The following is a 20,909-nucleotide window of genomic DNA, read 5'->3' on the forward strand; positions in this document are numbered from 1 at the left end:
AAAATTCACAGTTTGATAGGAATTTGATAAGGGCTGTGATGAGAAAAGACAAGTGGGGCAGGTTCATCCTGCGCCGGGGGTATAACATGGGAGAAAACGCGCGAAGTGTAGAAGGGCAGAGGTGGGGGGGGAAGGAGAGAGCTGAGGAAGGCGGGAAAAAGAAGAGTAGTATAGCACAGGTGGGGGATTGGGTTTTGGCCATTAAGGAGCACAAGTTTGAATGCTGCCTTCCCATTGGCTGGATGCATATTGACGCGGGGTCAGGCTGCTTGCCAGATCGATCGGGCAGACCTGAAGGAAGGAGCACGTGAGTTGTTGTCCCGCCCGCCCGCCCGCCCTTGTTGATGTCGTTGGAAGGGTCAAAATATTAGAGATGTGAATCGTGTGCCCGATCGTCTTAACGATCGGGTTCGGCTGGAGGGAGAAAAAAATCTGATCGCTGGAGATGTGAATCGGAATCCGATTCACATCGTTAATTTTTTTTTTAGTGAGGCCCGACCCTTTAAAATTGACCCCTTACCTTCCCCCAGCCCCCGAACCCCCCCAAAACGTTTTAAAGATCTTTAAAGATGGCGCCGGCCAGCCAGTGCTCCTACCATGTGACAGGGGCCTGCCAATGACATGGATACCCTGTCACATGGTAAGGGCAAAGGGCCATCGGCGCCATTTTTATGATTGGCAGCCGACGGCCCGAGAACGGGAGATCGCTCCCGGGACCACCACTAGACCACCAGGTAATTTTAAAATGTTTTGGGGGGATCGGGAGGGTGGGAGAAGCTAAGGGGTCATCTTTAAAGGGTCGGGTGGGGTTTTTTTTAATCGGGCCATCGGCACCATTTTTGAGTGGCAGCCAAAATGGTGCCGATGGCCCGAGGGTGGGAGATCGGTCCCCACGCCCCCACTGGACCACCAGGTACTCGTAAAAAGTTTTGGGGGGGTTCGGGGGGTGGGGGAAGGTAAGGGATTAGTTGTATAGGGTTGGGGTGGGTTTAGGGGTTGTTTTGGTGTGCCAGTTTTCCCGCCCTCCCCCCAAATAACTCCCATTAGTGGACACTAATGGGAGTAACGATTTTTCACGATAAATCGTGAAAATTTCTATTGTATCGCCCACTGTACCGATTTTTGACGATTTAAAAAATATCGGACGATTTTTTTAAATCGTCAAAAAACGATTCACATCCCTACAAAATATGTATGGGGTGCTGTATTTATCGCATTTGTGGCGGAAAACTCGAGCCCATGTTATGTTGGAATGCTGGGGGGGGGGTGGAATTGGTTGGGGGAGGGGGAGGAGTGCCTCGTGTAGTTGGGGGGGGGGGCTGCTACACAGGATGGCCGGAGAACCACGGGGCTAAGGTTCACGACAGAGCTTGCTCTCGCTAGTTTGAGGCGGAGCAAGCGGGAAAGGGGGGAGGGGCAGCTCCACCACTGGGGACAAGGTGGTGGAGGCCAAAAGAAAAGGAGGGGGAAGGGGGTATGGGGGAGGGGCATGTTTGTTATAGTTAAAGTTGATTGTAAGGGCTTGGGTTAGTTAGTTAATAAAGTGCAGCCTAATTTAAAGCCAAACTGTTGATGTGTTTATTGGGGGGCCTGGGACAGCAAACGGAGCACATTTATTTCCCTCCCTATGTTATAGATTTTGAACAGTAATCAAATCCTTTCATATAGGCCTCCTTTTTTTAAGGCTCATCCAACTGGAGCTAGATTTGAACTAGTGACTCAGACATAAAAGGCTCTGTAATACTATGACAACTGAATCATTTAGTTCCCTAACCAGGGGGCTGATGTATGCTAAAATTCAATGCACATTTTCTTGAGGCACAAGCTCATTTTTTTTAAAACTCCCTATGCAGTAAATTAATGGTATGCGAATACCCTGGGAGTTAAAAAATGTGCACAAACCTGAAAAAGTGTGCAAACAAAAGGTTTGGTGCAGATAAGAACATAATTTATGCACAGAAAACATGCTTTTTGTGCACAAAACATGTTTTCAGAACATAAAACACCATCTACAGGTCCTGGTACCAAAATGCTTGCTTCTGTCCATAGACTAATGTCAGTGCTGGGAACTTTACTCCACCTCAGATCAGCAGTAACATTTCCAGCACTAAGAAAGCATGAGTTAAGCCATCACACATCTCTGCATTGGGAGGTAATAGCTATTTCCTTCATATGCATGGGATTTCCATGTGAGGGGGCTACACAGTGGGTACAGTTCTATGCACACTAAACTCTTTGCTGCATGGAGAGAAACTGTTGGGAGAACGAAAAAATGTGCACTCTGCTGAGCAAACCTTAATACATCAGGTCCCAGGTCAGGTGAAGTCCTTAGCTGTGCAGCACAAGTGACAATGATGCTGATCTCTAAGCAGCTAAGATAAAGAGAGCAGTAGCACCTCTGGAAAGGGAGAATATTAATAGAGAAGAAAAGTAACTCTGTTAGAGCAAAATTCCTATTTGAGAATAAATTTAAATTAATTATTAGATTGGTAAGCACAGTTTCTGCACTAATCTATTTCTGAAATATGAGAAAAAGAATATCAGATACATTCAGCTGTTTTAAATGCACACAATTATATAGATTTTTTTTTTGTATCATAGTTGTAGTAGTTATTTTGATCCTTGGAAAAAGTGGCTATTGTGCAAGCTATAAAAACAGCATAAAAGCTGGTGGCACCTTATAGACTAAATGATGCATTGAAGTCTAAACTTTCAAGGACAAGAATCCACTAGTCAGAAACAACTTGTGCAAGTTGTAATACCTATGATTGGCCCAATATAAGAATTATCCAAAGATGTCCTAAATAAGCTATAGAAACCATGCAAGTCCCTTCTTTAGTACTGTGTACTTTGAGTTTTTATATGTCAGTTATGATTGTTATATGATTCTTACACATTAGAGGATTGAATGATTAATGTATGATTTATAAAGCAATGAAGATTCCTGCTTCAGAAATAGTTAGGGGAAAACCAAAATCTGAAATTAGGCAGATTAAATGGACACTATAATATTTTCATACTTAGAAGTACCTGAAAAAATAGAAGATATCAGTTTAGTTTAAAGTGATATTTATATTAGCTTGCATGCTCTTTGGGGCAGGAACCTATGCTATCTGAACCACCACTGTACAGTGCTGCATAGGTCCCGATATTATGAATAAACGAATCTGTTGGGCATTAATAATAATCATTTCTGCCTCTTTATACCCAAAACGCTGTGGGGAGTGGACGTCCCTTCTGTATGTAGGGCTGTTGACTTTTTGGTTATTTCATACCCATTTCCTAGAATGGAGAGGCGGGGGGGGGGGGGCGCTTAAATTTACCAGGAAGGCCAGCCCAGGCAAGTTTGCGGGGGGAGAGCGCTAAGTCAGTCGGCCGCCGTGCATTTCCGCAGGGGCCGTGCGCTGTGGCGCGGCCCCTGCACGCAGCCTCAGGTGTTGTGCATTAACCGTGTCGGTGGGCGCCCCGGGAGTCCTGCAGCCCCAGCCCATAAATCCCCGCGCATTGACGCGCTCGACCGTTGCAGAAAGCATCTCGGTTTCAGCCTGCTAAGTTTAGGACGGTCCCCCTTCTAAATCTCCCCCCCCCCCCCCAAAGTCAAACCTTTCTGAGTTAGGTAACAGCGGCTTTATTTTTAGCATGGCTTTCCCACTGGTAAGTTATTGTTTTGCTTGCTCCCCCGCCCCGCTTTTATTCTTAAGCGCGAGTAGCCGCATAACGAGGGTTGGTAGCTGTATAATAGGCTTATAACGCGTTGATGCGCATCGGAAGGTGCTTTTCGTTGTTTTAATCCTTGTGTAAAAGAATGTTAACAAGGTTTTGGATGTAATATGTTTATATCGATAAAAAAAAAAATTCGTATCTTCTCCTTTCTCCCCCAATGGAACTTGCAGAAATCGGTGGCATGGCTTTGGAAAGAACACCAAACTGTCTATTGCTTTCTCTTTTAAATTGGCTTAGTCTAACTTAACCGTTTTTAACAAAACGTTTTACTTCAGTTTGTTCACATTACGCGGTTCTATACTACAACTTTAAAATTGTGACATCACGTGCAAGATAATCATAGCTTCCTTTGTTTTGGGTGCTCTAGGGAATAGTGGCGTGCTTTGTCTGCTAAACATAGCATTGAAGGTATTAAAGTACAGATCGTAAATGGGCAAATTGTATAGCCCGTTGTAGTGTATTCAGAATGCACAAAAAAAACCCCCCAGTGAAACCATAAAGCTTCCATGCGTTGGAAAAAAAAAAACCGCTTTGAGTTTGGGGTGTTTTCACCACATGGGAGGAAAGGAGGCGCAGGTCCCTTGCGGCTAACACCCAGCGCGTACGGTGACGCGACGGCGGGAATGGCTGCCTCGTGCTAGGTCTGCACGCTACAGGCCTCGTGCGCAGCCCCCCCCCCCCCCCCCTTGCAGAGTGCTCCTCGCGCTCCCCTCTTCCCCCTAACTCGGGTTTTTTTGGCTCACTCTGCACGCCTCAAGTTGGACTCCTTAGCGCGGTGCGTAGGTGCTGCCGAGCCGTGAAAGCGATGGGACTTCCTGATAAAGCGCTTGTGGTGGGTCCCAGGCCCAGTAGCCCGGATTTGCTAGAGCTGTGTGGCTTATTGCGTACGTGGTGCCAGGTAAAATTGTAGGTATATTAGCTACCAAGACGTTTTGTACAGATAACGAACCCCCTTTTTTTTTTTGTGTGTGTGTGGCTGGGATATAAACTACCTCGTCATGGTTTGGAATATACTGTTGTAACTCGAATTTTTAACGTAAAACTGCGGCTGTACATACGTCCCCCTTTCTATGGCAAATCAAAACTTTGATGGGGGTCCGAACATGGCCTCTTCCTCGCCGTGCGTCGTAAGGCCTCGCATCTGCTAACTCATGCGCTTCTTTAACTGTGGCTTGCAGTTGCATTCATTCGGAGTTACTGGGCCTGTTTAAAACGTGGATTTCTAGTTGCATTTATTGTGCAGGGTTTAATAGAGGAGGAAACTACCATTTTTAATTATCAGGCAGACTTTACTATAGCTGGTACCGCCCTGGATATTTTGGTTTGTAGCCATGCTTGTTAGCTGTCCTCTGCAGCCGTGTCCTGTACACTTTCACCTAGTAAGTTGTGAACATGGCTTGCTAGTTGTAGCTGTAATTATTATAAATCACGGTGGTAAATGAGTGATCTTTGTAACGTCACTTGCATTTAGTTTTGATCTCACCAGTGTAATTTTGACTGGGCCAGGAGGCTTTTTGAAGTCCCTAGGGGCACCGGTGGCTGTTTCTTATACTAAATAGCTTAGTGCACGCCTGGTTTTAGAGTAGGCTGATTCAGTGCGTACATGGTTTGACTATGCTGTTTAGGTCTCGGGGCCCTCCTAGTTAACCTGTATTTTCGGGCTGCTTTAAAAAAAAAAAAAAAAATCTACATATATCGCTTCGGTGCTCGGATCTCCAGTATAATTAATGGTGCAAAATTCCCCCCCCCCCTTTTTTTTTTTTTTAGTATAGTAACTAGCTTACTTATATGTAGGCTGTAGTGTCCATTTGATTCCCCCTCCCAATGTTGCAAGCTAAGCTTGGGGCTTGTACGTAGTAGTACTTGCTCTAGGGTGAAAGGCCACGATTGAAATCCAACTGTAGGAAAGAGAGTAGGGGGCATTCAACTCTAATGAACAAATTGGGAGATGTGGTGTGACAGTGGGTGTCTTTTTTATATTGCTGACTTTGACTGAAGAGCTATAAGCATAATTTACATCTTACAGATCAGTTGTAATCTAATTTCCACTCTTCAGTAGCATATAAATCACTTTAGTGACAAGCAATACCTCTTTTCATATATAAAACAAAAATGTCTGAGGACAGTGAAATACTGCAAAGTGTAGGAAATATGTAATTGAGGTTTGGGTGTACTGTGTGGTGATAGTGGATTGACTATTCATGAGGGGCAGAACTCTATTTCCATATGTGGTGGTGAGAATGGATTGGGCAATACAGAGGGACAGAGCTGGAAAACGTTTGGGCCAACAGTAAAAATAGCGGGCGAGCGCCCACTCTCGGGCACGCGTGCACACAGGCCACTCTCCTGTGCGTGCGCTTCAGTAAGTTAATTTATTTAAATTAGGGCCCATGGTAAAGAGGAGCTAGGGACACTAGAGCATCCCTAGCGCTTCTTTTTGGACAGCAGCAGTGGCTGTCGGCGAGTTTGACACCCGCCGCTCAATTTTGCCGGCATCTGTTCTTAAACCTTCTGACAGCCACTGGTTCGGAAACCGGACGCCGGCAGAATTGAGCGTCCGATTTTCAAGCTGCGGGCCCATTAAAAAATTTATTTTTTTTTTAACTTTTTGGGACCTCCGATTTAATATTGCCATGATATTAAGTCAGTGCACAGAGAAGCAGCTTTTTTACTGCTTTTCTGTGCACTTCTCTGGCGCCGGCAGAAATTAACGCCTACCTTTAGGTAGGCGTTAATTTCTTAAAGTAAAATGTGTGGCTTGGCTGCACATTTTACTTGCTGTATCACAAGGGAATGACTAATAGGGCCATCAGCATGCGTTTGCATGTTGCGAGCGCTAATAGTCCTGGGGGGGGGGGGTGTTGGATGCATGTTCTCGACACGCTATTACCCCTTACTGAATAAAGGGGTAAAGCTAGCACGTCAAATGCCGGTTAAGTGTGCTCCACCGGAGCGCACTGTACTGTATCGGCCTGATGGGGAGGGAGGGGGAAGAGCTCAGTTTTGCCCGTCAGCTATACAGCTGGCAACTTCCCCTTTACTACTAAACACTTCTATAATGCTATACAGACACACAAGTCAGTCCCTGCTCAATAGAGCTTAGTCTAATAAGACAAAGATACAGCACAAGAGACCTGGAGCATTTCATAAAGTAAAACAATGGTTAACGAGGCTAAAAGTAGACAATAAGGCCTAAGGTTTAAAAGCAACCTAAAAAAGTTGTCTTTACATGGGTTTTAAATACAGTGAGAGGGTAATGCCCACCAGTTCAGGAAAACTTCCTAGCACATGGCACAGCTAGGTGGAAAGCATGAAGCCAGGAATTGGTGGTAGGGAAGGGCACTCATCTGAGTGGCGTGTATGAGGAGGGGTTTAGAGGAGAGGTAGTGAGCTGCTGCAGAGTAAAGGCATTTGTATGTGAGAGAGAAGCTTGGCCTGTATGTGGGAGCGGCTAGGGAGCCAATGCAGTGACTTCAGAAGAGGGGTAATGTGAATGTAGCATGTCACACGGCTAAATTTAGGATAGATTGTAATGGAGAGAGATGGCTTGCTGGGAGACTGAGGAGCAGGTCGCAATAGTCTTATGCAGGAGGAGTTGAGAGGGTATGGGTTTAGAAAGGAAGGGATGGATTTTGGCATATTCTAGCAGAGTTCTGGATATGTGCAGGGAAGGAGAAAAGTCTTAAGATGACTCCTATGTTATAGACTAAGGGGACTGGGAGGATGACTGTCCCCCCACAAAAATAGGGGGGAAGTGAGCTGAGCCGGGGCAAGATAAGAGCTCCTTAAGGTGGTGGGACATCCAGACAAAACTTTTATAGTCTACATTTGCATGTACTTACGTGAAGCCTTTTTACTGAAAACAGAGTTCTTAAGTTATAGTATGTGGACTATTTATCTTTAAATAGAGCAAACAAAAATTTAATTTTGATCAAAAACAAAGGGTGCACAGCCAAGGACCTGTTGCAGTGCTTTGCTTTCCTATAGCTTCTACTGGTAGTGGTGTGTGTGTGTGTGTGTGTGTGTGTGTGTAATTAAAAAAACAAAAAAAAAAAAAGCCCAGAGGATGAAACCCAGGTTTGGTGATTACATAGGATAGAAGGTTTTTATTTTTGCATTTGTGAAAAATCCAGTGGCAGATTATATATATATATATATATATATATCTGCCACTGGATTTTATATATATATAATCTGCCACTGGATTTTTCACAAAAGTAAAAATAAAAACCTTCTATCCTATGTAATCACCAAACCTGGGTTTCATGCTCTGGGGGTTTTTTTTTTAATTACACACACACACACACACACACACACACACACACACACCCCCCCCCCACCCCCCCCCCCACCCCCACCCCCTTGGCTGTGCACCCTTTGTTTTTGATCAAAATTAAATTTTAGTTTATATATATATATATATATATATATATAATATTATATCGCTTGTTTTAATACTTCCCAAAATGAATAAGGTCTCTTGACATGAATCTAAACAGTGGTTGGTTTGGGGGTTTTTCCCACTTTTCTCCTTTTTTTTTTTTTGTGAATCTGAGATGCTCAAACTTTAGGTGTGCAAGACCACACTACTTATCTGTAGTGCATTAGGCAAAGGTCTTTTGAGGCTGTGGAACAGTTACTATTAAGTATGAAAGATACCTAGTACTGCACTTGCTGTATTACTTTTATAGAGCACAATCCAAGATGAGACCTGACAATTAGCATGTACAAGAGTATCACATGCACTAAACCATTTAACAAAATTCCAATATTTCTAACCACGTCCTAGTTTTCTCATGTGAGAACTGGATATTATAAACATTTTTTTCCCTTGACATCAGCTTGGTATCTTATCTGTTCAGCTTGTTCTGATCCAGTCAGAATCGGTTAAGCCCCGTACTTGATCAAAGGCTCGTTCTAGTAAAATTTACTGAATGCTGCAGACTCCTGTTTGGTAAAGATGTTCTAACAGCTGGCACTATTCCTTCTGGGAATTACCTAGAGATAAACATCGCTTTAAGGAATGAAAGGGAAGGAGTTTCTGCAGAGAAGGCAGACTATAGGTTAAATGAGTGCAGCAACTCTCCCAAGGTAGTCTTGTGGATGAATGCCAATTCCAATTTCCTACCTTGATTAAAGGGGGGTATCCTCCAAAGACTCTAGTAGCTAGCAGGAAGCTGAGGATTGGGGGTTTGTCTCTTATGCAAGTACTGATAAGATCATAGGCCATTTTCACAAAGGAAGTGCATTAGAAAATGCACATTAATACGTAAGCTTAGGAGTAAGCATGCTTCACCCCTCCCCCATATGTGTATCCAAGTGAGTGGATCTCTTCTAGCAGCAGGTGTGTACTTGCACACGTAGTTATTTTGAAATGAAACAAACCTATGCAGCTTATTTATAGCTTTCATACAGGCCGATACAGTAAAACCCGCAGGAGAGCCAGTGCTCCGAGGCGAGCGCCTGCTCTCCCGACGTACGCACAGGCCACTCTCCTGTGCGCGTGATTTAGTATGCAAATGAGGGCCTGCAGTAAAGAGGCGCCTTAGTGCCTTTTTTTGACAGGAGCGGCGGCTGTCGGCGGGTTTGACAGCTGACTCTCTCAATTTTGCCAGCATCTGTTCTCAAACCTGACGGCCACAGGTTCAGAAAACAGACACCGGCATAATTGAGCGTCCGTCTTCCGACCTGCGGGCCGACTTTAACATTTTTTTTTTTAAATTTTGGGGCCTCTGATTTAATGTCGCCATATTTAAGTCGGAGGGTGTACAGAAAAGCAGTTTTTTTTTTCTGCTTTCTGTACACTTCCCCGGCGCTAGCAGAAATTAACGCCAGCCTTTGGGCAGGCATTAATTTTTTAAAGTAAAATGTGTGGCTTCCCTGCACATTTTGCTTTCTGGATCGCGCAGGAATAACTAATAGGGCAATCAACATGCATTTGCATGTTGCGGGCGCTATTAGTTTTGGAGGGGTTGGACACGTGTTTGACGTGCTATTACCCCATACTGAATAAGGGGTAAAGCTAGCACATCAAACGTGCAGCCAAACCTGGAGTGCACTGTACTGTATCTGCCCAATAATAAGTTAAACGTCTTCGGAGGGGGGAAAGGGGTCCTCAGCCTTTTCCTCTATAGAAAGGCTGAACTGCTATTCCATTGTGCTTTCTAAGCTTGTGGAGAGTCAGCTAGCTTATTGCTGATTGCCTCTGGTGTGATTGTAAAATCTCTGCAGGTTTTCATCTGAAATAGCATATGGCCAGGAGTGTTAACAATAACTTAACTAAACTTGTAAAAAACCCCACATTTTTTGTGGCATCTTAACAAACTATAGCAACTAGCTAAGCATGAATATTATATATGGCTCTTCCCAGCTAGACTGGCCTGGCATAAATCTAGAATTCCTCATTAGTAAAAGATCAATTACAGGAAGCTTTTTAATTAAAAAAAAAAAAAAAAAAGCTTCACTGTCATGTGAACAAATTGTTACATATTCTGAACATGTTCCAGAGCAGCTTTAGGAATCAGTTTGTCACTTCCTCACTAGGTTCTGAGGCACAGTTGAGTTGAGGTCAGATTTCTCCCTAATTTTAAAAAGAGAGCCAAGTTGGCGCAATCTTTTTGGGGGGAAAAGTGAGTACCACAAAACTTGCTGAAATTTAGTAGACATGATTTTATTCTACATGCAAAGAAAATGGATCTTCAGAGCAAAGAACACAACTGCTTATGGTTGGGTATCTACTGGGGATGTGCATTCATTGGAAACATGAGAGATTCACCATACAAAATGGTGTTGCCTAGGATGCCACCACTTTGTATGGCAAATGTACAATGGCATCAGCCTCAGTCTGCCAATACGGTTTGCAAAAGTAGCAATTACATGGCAGGAATAAGCAGGGATCACTCCTGTCCAGTAAAGATATTGTCAGCAAAGAGGTCCCTTGAGGGAGAACCTCGGGTGGAGTTCTGGCTGCAAGCTTCTTAGTGACGCAAGAGTGTGTGCCAGTTGATATCAGATGTCTTCTGAAGAGAGCTGCCTGGACATTATGAATGTTTCTATGTCAAAAATCAATATTTTGTGAAAACCAGCTCAACAAAGCATTACTTAACACTGTAGTAGTTTGCTCTGTATACTTTTTAAGTATGAACAACTTGTTTGTTCAAAAACAGTTTAAGGATTTCTAACTAAAATGGTGTTCTCCTAGGTATGATGTCAAATGTCCTGACAAGGCCCTTGTTTTGCTGCATGCAGCTTCCTTAGGGGAATCCCTGACATAATGGCCACCCAAAACTCTTATGGGGCTCTGCACATGCCAAAGCAGGGGGAGCCAAAGGTGCATTTGGATCTAAGACGCTGATTGGCTTGTTTTATGCCAGCTTAAATTAGCTCAAAGGTCACTTAGAAATGGAAGCAGCACAGGAGTGCTGGTTATGTGTTTAACATCCTATAAGAAGGCTACTTCACTTGAAAAGGAAAATATGGGAAAGCTAATGTGTACCACTCATGTAAACTTCCACGTTATTAGAAAACTGACTCCATGAGCACGGAGTAGCCCCTCTGTTGGGTGGCCGCACGGTAAAGATAAACAAAGTTTGAACAGTTCCTGCAGTAATGCTTTCCTCCAGAGCCTTGCATACACCAATGGGAACCGAAATCAAGGTGCTAAAGTCAAAATCTTTATTGACTGGAATTGCTTCACCTTCAGTATTTGTAGAACCCTGGAGTCTTCTGACACGGCCCATGTTTTTGCCATGGGGCTGTGTAGGAAGGGACAGATTACCCTAAAAGCAAACAAAACATCCATGCATGGAAGGAAAGATCAAACAAAACTGTGTGTAGCAAAGCATGGAAACTGTATTGCATAAGCCCAGTTCTAGGCAAAAAAAATTCTGCACACTCCTAGTATTTATCTTAATTATTTTTGGTCCATTGTTTCCCATAATTCTTCCTGTTAGTCCAACATATGAGGCACTGTTATAGGCATTTTACTCTGGGAATTGTCCTGCAGTCTTAACGTTTTTCTTACAGATTGCACAAGTTCAGCAGTGTTCTGAGACTTGTACTCCTCAGTTCTAATTCTTTCCAAGTCTTACTGTAACTTATACCTTTTTGTATGTTGGGAAGCAGAAAAAAATTGTAGAATTGAGGAACAATGTTACTTTCCAAAAAACATTCACCAAATTTGGCTTCCAAAACCCACTATTGCTTTGTATGGGAAAACAAGTTGGCATGCTTACTAAGTACACCCACCTTCATCCTTCCAGTAGTTTAGTCTAAAGCTGGGTAGCTCTGGTCCTAAGGTGCCACAGTATCTCCAGGTTTTTTTTGGATCTCAGCAATTAATATTCATAAGGCATATTTGTATGCACTACTTTCATTATATGCAAATGTCATGGGGTTTTCATTGCAGATGTCCTGAAAACCAAGTTGCAACATTGCAGGACCAAAAGCTGCCTATCCTTTGCCAGCTATGTTATTTTTCCATCTGCCTGTGTTGCTATAGGCCAAGGATGATGCCAAAGTTTTCTAAACTGTAAATGCCTTAACTTTTTTTTTTTTTATAGCTCTGGCTCTTGTCTTCATTAGTAGATCAAGGCAAGTTGCATTCAAGTACAGTACATATTTCCTTGTCCCCAAGGGCTTGCAACTGAGGGTGAAAACTTAAGGTCACAAAAGCATAATCAGTATTTGAACCCTGATTTTTAGCCTGTTGCTCTAACCACAAAGCAACTCTTCCACTCAATACATACCTCTACCTGCCACCTCAGTCAGGCCGATACAGTACAGTGCACTCCAGCGGAGCACACTATTAGCTCACATTTGGCTGGGCATTTTCAACACACTATTTTTACCCCTTATACAGTAAGGGGTAATATTGCAAAAATGTGCAGCCAACCTCCCCCCTTGAAACTAATAGCACCCATAACATGCAAATGCATGTTGATGGGTCTCTTAGTTATTCTCACGCGATTCAGAAAGTAAAATGTGCAGCCAAGCTGCAGGTGTTAATTTCATCCAGCACCAGGGAAGTGTACAGAGAAGCAGAAAAATCTGCTCTTCTGTACATCCTCAGACTTAATATCACTATGATATTAAGTCGGAGGCCCCCAAAAGTTAAAAAAAAAAAAAAGCCTGCAGGGTGGAAGAGGATGCTCAGTTATGTCAGCTTCCATTTTCCGAACCTGTGGCTGTCGGCAGGTTTGAGAACCGACGCCGGTTAAATTGAGCGTCGGCTGTCAAACCCACTGACAGCCACCGCTCCTGTCAAAAAGGAGGTGCTAGGGACACACTAGTGTCCCTAGCGCCTCTTTTTACTGCAGGCCCTCATTTGCATGCGGGCCAATCCTAAATTGAATGCACAGGAGAATGGCCTGTGCACGGGTCGGGAGAGCAGGCGCTCGCTGGCTCTCCCGCACTTTTTGATGTTCAGTTTTTATTTTCCATAAAACATTACAATGCCCTGAAGACAACAGGTTTGAGTTATCTCCAGGCATACAAGATGTAAATAACAAACGAGTGAATACAACATATTTCAACTGTCCTAACTCCCCCCACCCACTCCCCAAGGAGACTAACAGTCATATGTCCAGTGCATCTCCACCAACTTCAAATCAATGTCAGTAAATGGAGATCATGGGAAGTCACACAAACTTTTTTTTTCACTCATTAATGATCAAACTTCATACCTGCTGAGGAAGAGGCTGTAGATATAAGTCCCAGATAGACAAAAATTTCTTCTTCTGTCTTGGTGAAAGTCTCACAGAGGATGCTTCCATCTGCATCATGTGATGTAGACAATTACGCCAGGCCCAATAAGAGGGTCTAGTAGGTTCTCTCCAAGAGGCAAGTATGATCTTTTTCACCACTAGGCAGGCTTTCTGAATGAATAATCGGGATCCCAAAACTCTCACCCGCAAGGGCGAAATGCAGCCAAACAATAGCCAATAATAGGAGTGGGGAATATGTAACTCTAATACGAGTCCTAAGTATTGAGCCACCTTATGCCAGAAAGATTGTATCTTTGGACAAGGTCCCCAATTGAAATCCGCATCGTTGGCAATTTGGCGCAGATGCTATTTTGGAATTAAAGGCATCTTGTGCAGATACATACCCATGACGAAGAAATTTATACTGCATTTTGCAATAATACGTATTGGCTGTTGAGATACGCTGGAAACAAGCATTAATGATGGCCGGAGTTAGCAGAAACACTCCTTCCCGATTCCACCGTTCCACCAGGATAGCACTGGTATCCAGGAATGTTAATTGTTTAAGCAATCTATAGTGTAAGGAAAGAGATGGAGGTGATACTTGTTTCAATGCTAGATTTGTTACAATCTTCTGAAAGGCCGACACTTGTAGAGAAGTTGTAAACATGGAAACACCTCTTTATCAGAGAGATCATAAGCTGCCTGTACTTCCTTGAATTGCATTAGTTGGCCCTCTTTATTAAACACATGACCCAAGTGTGTAATGCCCAATTGACCCAATCTTTGAAAAAACCTAGTTTGCGAACCCGGAGTAAATTCCAGGTTCCCTTGAATCGGCAGAAGAAACACAAGTGCGATCCAGCTTTGACAAACGCATGAGTTTAAACCATGTTTGGCGAAGAGTTTTGAAGAGAACATTGTTTACTAGAAATGGATTTAACCTAAGAGCGGCTGCTTGTAAGACATAAGAGCATTGGGATTTTCCAATGCTTTGTCCACGATCAGGTGCAGAAAATTTGAGGAGTCAAATATCCAGTCCCTAATTAATCTAAGATTGCAAGCCAAATTATAAAGAGCAAGATCCAGTACTCCCATTCCACCCCTCCCCCAAGGCATGCGCATCCATACCAATGGGATCCTAACCTTTCCGTTACACCAGAAAACCCGCCGCTGGCACCTATCCAGCTGTGACAATTCCTCCCGGTGCAAAATGAGGGATAGATTTTGAAAAAGGTATAGCCACCTAGGCAAAATTATCTTAAACAACTGAACCCTGCCCCCCAACGAGAGAGGGAAGGCAGACCATGCCTGCAAACTCTCGGGTCTTCTGTAACAGAGGATAAACATTAAGAGCATAAAGCCTAGTTAAGTCCCGAGAAATAACAAGACCTAGGTACGTAAAAGAGTCCACTGCCCACTGTAAGGGAAAATCCTCCCCCATTCCTGTTGTAACTCTACCGGACAAGCTGGGGCCTTTGATTTCCCCAGGTTAAGACGTAAACCTGAAAACGTCCCAAATGTCCATATAAGCTGTAAAAGGCATCGTAAAGAAGAGACCGGATCAGTAAGGAAGACCAAGATATCATCCACGAACGCTGCATACTTGAATAAAGTGGAACAAAAACAGACACCCCGTATTTCCTTAGTAAGTTGTATAGCTAAGAGTAAAGGCTCAGTGTAGAATGAATAGTAAGGGGGATAGTGGGCAACCTTGTCGCGTACCTCGAGAAATAGAGAGAACTTCAGAATGTGAGCCATTGGCTAGAATAATCGCTTCCGGGTTTGAATATAAAAGACAAATCACACTTAAAATTAAGCCTTCAAACCCCATCCTCTGAAGTATATGAAGCAAATACGACCACTCAACCCTGTCAAAAGCCTTCTCTGCGTCAAAGCTAATGGCCAGAAAAGGGACCTCTGAGACATGGTCATAGCTGCTAAAATTTTCCGAATAGTAGTTAGAGCATAACGTTTCTGGATAAATCCCACTTGATCCACTCCAATCAAATGGGGAAGAACCTCTGCCAACCGATCTGCCATTAGTTTAGCTAAAAGCTTGTGATCAAAATTTAGAAGAGAAATAGGCCGATATGAATCTGGTAAGAGGATCCTTCCCTGGTTTTTGAATGAGAGTAATATGTGCTCGGTTTGAATGTTTGGGAAAAGAGCCCGAGGCTAGCATTGAGAAGGCCTGCACCAATGGATTTGCTACTTGGTCCAACAAACATTGATAAAATTCCGCTCCATAACCATCGGGGCTTTAAACCATTTAGCGCCACGAATTTCCAAACTTCTTCCACCGAGATCGGCTTATTCAAATCTCTTTGCTCCACTGTGAGCTGCGGTAGTTGGAATTTAGAACAGAATTGCTCGCAGGCTTCAGGGTTCCAGCCTTCAGCAGTGTAAAGGGAGCCATAGTAATCTCGAAAGCATTGGAGTATTTCCTTACGATCTGTCAATACTCGGCCAGAAGAGGAATGTAAGGTAGGGATATAACATGAACCATGGGCTGATTTCACCAGATTCGCCAGTAGCTTGCTGGACTTGTTACTTTGCTGAAATAACTTACATTGATAATATAGGACACTTTTACAGGCTCGCTGATGTAATAACGCGTTCACCTCCCCTTGTAGTCTGGTAATAAATTCTTGCCTCTTTAGTGTTCCGTGCTGCACGTGCCTGTGTAAGCTGAGAAGTTAATCGCAAAAGCCTGATTCATTGTTTTTTTTTCCTATGCGACATAAATGAAATGAGATCCCCCCTAAGTACAGCTTTCACTGTATACCAATAGTGTCGGAGGAAGCGTGCTGCCTATTAGAAGCCTCATAATCTGCCCAACCCCAGTAGAGGTATTGCTTAAACTTCTCATCCATGGCCAAGTAATAAGGGAATTTCCACAAAAAGGAGTTAGACACAAATTCAATTCTACCTCTAATCTAACTGGGGCATGATCGGAAATCACTATATCCGCAATTTCAACCACCCTAATTTGAGCGAAACCATGGATACTGGTTAAAAAGTAATCGAGTTGAGACATGGGTAAAATCCTTTTCACCCGGGTGAAGAACTCTCCACACATCCATCAGCTGTAATGCCTTTTCTAAGAAAGCCGGACCTCGCCCACATCCCGAAGACAAAGGGGCAGGAGGAGACTTATCTAAAGCAGGATTGCGAGTCGATTTAAAATCCCCACCTACAATAAGATCCCCCAAATAGGGAAGCAAATGCTGATTATAGTTCTTTTATAGAAACTAGGAGAATAAGTATTAGGAGCATATACATTACAAAGGGACCACCTTTAGTATGAAAGAGTTCAGCAATCAAAATGAGATCTCTAATTTCCTTATGTAGAGTGAAGGGCAGATTACACTGGAGCAAAACTGCCACGCCAGCCGATTTTTGTAGTGCCAGAGGCGTAATGTATGGTGCTCCCCCAGAGACATCCCAATTTTAAATGTTCTACGTCAGACAAATGTGTTTCTTGCAGGAACGCTATATGAGCTTTCCGCCGTTTCAACAGACAAGATTTTTGACCGTTTTAATAGGTGAGTGAATTCCAGACATTCCACGTGATCACATTAGTACTGGAATTAGAGATTAAGTAATATACAGAGTTTTGCAATAAAACCTAGTAAACTTACTGCAGCAGAGATCCTCCCAGCCGGGATCCCCCACTGCACACCAAGGACTTCTCCCCCCTCCACCACTGTGAGCTGACCACTGGACACATTATCACACTTAATATGCAGATTACAAAGACTCCTTGAGGAACCCCCAGCCCTTTCAAAATCATTGGTCCTAATAAAGGATCGAGATCACTTGCCCTGGCCCACCCCTACCCGCTATATAAAAATTAGTTATAGCAGGTCTCCCCCCTCCATTTAAAAAAACACCCATACAAGACTAACAGATTACTACGGTCCCAACGAAACATGTAATATCCTGGCCCCGGTAACAGTCAGTGGTGCTCAGACCAGATCTCCCACGTACTATGTCCCAACCACTCCCAGAAGCAATAATAAAATAACAGGGCTCTTTCCCAACTTAATTCCTCCTTTAAGGATGCGAGTTCAGGGGGGGATTGCCTGCATCAGAACATGGCTCAATACTTCAGGCCACTTAATTATAGAACAACCCGGGAAGCAGATTGCTCGGCCAATGTAGAAGCACTAAGGCGCCCCCATGCAGGAGTAGCAATAACATTACCACGCAAAGAAACAAAGAGAAGGAAACTTAGGCTTGTCCAAGAATAGCTCTGTTATCAAAGTATGCCGTGACTCTCTTCTCACTTCGCTAACATCATCCGCTGGATGAGCGGCACGCCAAAACAGCATGGAAGAAAACCGGGTCCCAAAAGTATATTTTAGCTAAGTTCGCTTTCTCCGGGCGTACCCCTCAGGAGTTGGAAGAAAAGAAAACCGCCGCCTCCACGACTGCCGAGAAAACTGAGATCTGTCTGCGCCATGAGGGAATTCAACGAAAGGCCCCCATGTGACTACCACGTGGTCGACCTCATTAATCTTGCACCATGCCAGTAGAAGGAGTTGCAGTCAGTGCCTCCATCGGTCAACAAACGCCAGGCTTCCTCAGCCGATTCAAACCACTTTACTCCCGTCGGCAGCGCCACTCGCAGCTTTGGCCACACTAGTTTTCCCGGCAGAGTCCCCTGCGCAATCAGCTGAGTGCAAATCGGGGCCATAAGTCACCTCTGCGCTGAGACAGCCGCAGAAAAGTCCTGGAAGATCAGAATCCTGGTGTTTTCAAAAGTAAGTTCTTTTACTCTGGGCAGCCTGCGATATCTCTCGTTTATGCACATAATTGAAGATCTTCGCCACCACCACTCGGGGCCTAGTTGTGAGGCCCCAGACAGTGAGCCCTCTCAATGCACAGCCGTCCATGTGTACAGGAGAGAGCCAGTTCGTTTTCCAGCCAGGCCTCTAGCTTCGGAGCTAAAAATATTTTTCTTCAATTGTTTCAGGCAGCCTGATAAAATGCAAGTTTGACCTGCGATATCTATTTTCAAAATCTTCAATTCGGGCTGTTTGTCTTGCTATTGCTTTCTGCAGCCTACTGATCTCGGATTGCACTGTACTGAGGCCATCTTGCGTCTCAAACTCTGGCTTCTATCTCCCCAAATCTGCTCTCAAATTTGCCAAGAGTTCAGTTATTTTAGCTGAAATATTCTGAAGCTCTGGTCCCAGGACCTCTAGGACCGGGCACTTAATGTCTGCGATGGGTGTAGCGGGGGGGCTGTTACTATCACTCACTGCGGCCATGCCTGGAGAGGCGGCAGGCTTTCGACGTTCCTTCCCCTTTTCTTTGTCCTTGCAGGCCACACGAGATGACATGCCCACCAATACTAAGCTCAGGTCCAGTGGCCTCCCAATCTGGCATCAATCAGGGGGTGGATGGGGTCAGATTCAATAGGTCTGGGACAGAGGGAGAAGAAATCACATCCTCTCCCTTCGACGCCCCCTAGTGATCCCACACTTTTTCTGTATTGGCCTGTGTGTATCCAGCAAATGTTGGAAAGCATTCCTCCAAAGCTGTGCCTGAACCCTGCAGTGGATGATGCTTGTTCAGAGTTGTGTAATGCTGCTTCAGCATGCATTATGCTGCAGTTTGACCTAGCTTGCAGAAGCAGGCTTTTTATTTTTTTTAAAATCATGTCATGTTTCTTCAGTTCTGTATATTTGCTGCATAATCCTTGCAAAGCTGAAAACACACTCTTCCATATTGCCAGTCTCTTCTAAAACTGAGCTCTAGCAGATCCAGCTTGCTTTTTTTCAATCTATTTCAAAGTCTTCAACTTTGAAATCTGTTTTGCTGGAGGAGATGGCAGCCTGCTTTGAAAGCAACAAAATACATAACCATGATGGAGGTGCACTCATGTTTGCTCCCAACCAGAATTCTGTCTTGAGCTTGGAAGGTAGGATGACTTATCCTTTAGTGTTCCTTTAAGTGTGTGGTTTGGGTGTGGGTTTTTTGTGGAAGAGCTTATAAGAAGTCATGAACATTACATACAGACTTCTGAATTGATACCCCTGTCTGCCAAGTGGCCATTATATTGTATACACAAGGGATTGCTTAGGCCCCTGCTCCAGAGTTGGTGAGTCTGAATGCCCAAAGCATCAGGCTTCAATTGTGTGGACATGCAGTGTGGCTGCCATAAGCAGAGCACAGGGTCTAGTGTTGCATGTTCTATTTCCTACATCACACAACTTTTTTTTTTAAAGCATTTTGAGCATCCCCATTATAATAAAAATGTAAGCAAATTTGAAAGTTTAGTGTCATAAAGCTAACATTTTAATATTTGCTAGGAGAAGGCTATTAGAACTTCAGACAATTGGGCAAAATAGATACACAAGTGGACAGAAAATGGTTCACTCTAAAATTAGATTAGAAGACTAAGATGGCTGTAAATCTTTCTTCTGTGCAGAGTATCATTTCTTTAAGGCACCCCCCCTGGGCAAATATAAACTTGGGACGATATCTAGCAACATAACCAAATCTTTTACACACCGTTGTGATGGTTTTACTGATAAACCATAGGGAAATCTCTGGTGTCCTTAGCTTTGCTTTGCAAACGTTTGGTGCTGGGCTCCTTGGTTGGCTGTCTACCCCCCCAGCTCAGCTGGAACCCTATAGCAGGCTGAGCTCAGATGCCTCTGACAGAATCACAGCAGTCATCTCACTGGGTGCTACAGTCATGTCCAGGCTGTTAGCAGGAAGAGGAGGTGGCAATGGTGTTTCACTTAGATAAAGAATCCCATAGTTGTGTTCTAGAGCTTTCAGTACCTTTTATACTGGGGGGTAATTAAACATTCCATCTGAGAAACAATGGGAATGCTCTCATCTAAACTTGGGACAATATGTGGCAACATAACTAAATCTTGCTAGTGTATTTAAAATTGAGGAACTTCAATTAAAGACTTCTTTACAGGATAACACTGGGACATTATGAAAGGGTCATTTGGCCCTTTAAAATAAGATGGCTTCTTTAGAGAACATGGTCAGCTCTAAGAATATGACTAACCTAGACAAGAAATTAGTATAATCTCCTTTACAGATAAATACTTCGGAAATTTTGAAGGTTCCAGAGAACACGTAGCAAGTCTTAGCAATAAGATGCAATCTCCTTAAGGCTAAAAACTGCATCCTGCCCCCTCATTACATACTCTGGATGTCTTGAATCTGAGACTTATTTGGAAAAAAAATCTATGGATTCTTTTCCTCAACTTTAGTTACATGCTTGGTGGATTCAGAGGCTTTTTTTTCTTTTGAACAGTGAGCCTCTCAAAAGGACAAGCAGGATGGTAGTCCTCACACATGGGTGACATCAGATGGAACTCAGTGCAGAAAATTTGTCAGTTTCTAGAAACTTTGACTATGCACACTGAGCATGCCCTATATCACACGTCCATGCAGGGTCCCTCTTCAGTCTCTGCTGTAGAGCAGTGAGCCTTGCAGTTGATTGAG

The 20,909-nt window shown here is 43.7% G+C and overlaps 1 protein-coding gene across 3 annotated transcripts in view; it reads left to right on the forward strand.

The window, feature by feature from the left end:
• Window positions 1-3,506: 3,506 nt before the first annotated feature.
• CPEB1 (cytoplasmic polyadenylation element binding protein 1) overlaps window positions 3,507-20,909 on the forward strand; it is a 148,481-nt gene continuing 131,078 nt past the window's right edge. Inside the window, exon 1 of one of the 3 annotated variants that reach the window (XM_029575167.1) lies at window positions 3,507-3,654. In XM_029575167.1, the coding sequence (XP_029431027.1) occupies window positions 3,640-3,654 (15 nt within the window). In that variant the 5' untranslated portion in view covers window positions 3,507-3,639. Of the gene's footprint in view, window positions 3,655-4,489; window positions 4,622-20,909 lie in introns of those variants that run through there. The other 2 variants (XM_029575166.1, XM_029575165.1) reach the window with 2 other exon arrangements.

Source organism: Rhinatrema bivittatum, chromosome 13 (genome assembly GCF_901001135.1).
Source record: "Rhinatrema bivittatum chromosome 13, aRhiBiv1.1, whole genome shotgun sequence".
NCBI classification, from domain to species: Eukaryota; Metazoa; Chordata; class Amphibia; order Gymnophiona; family Rhinatrematidae; genus Rhinatrema; species Rhinatrema bivittatum.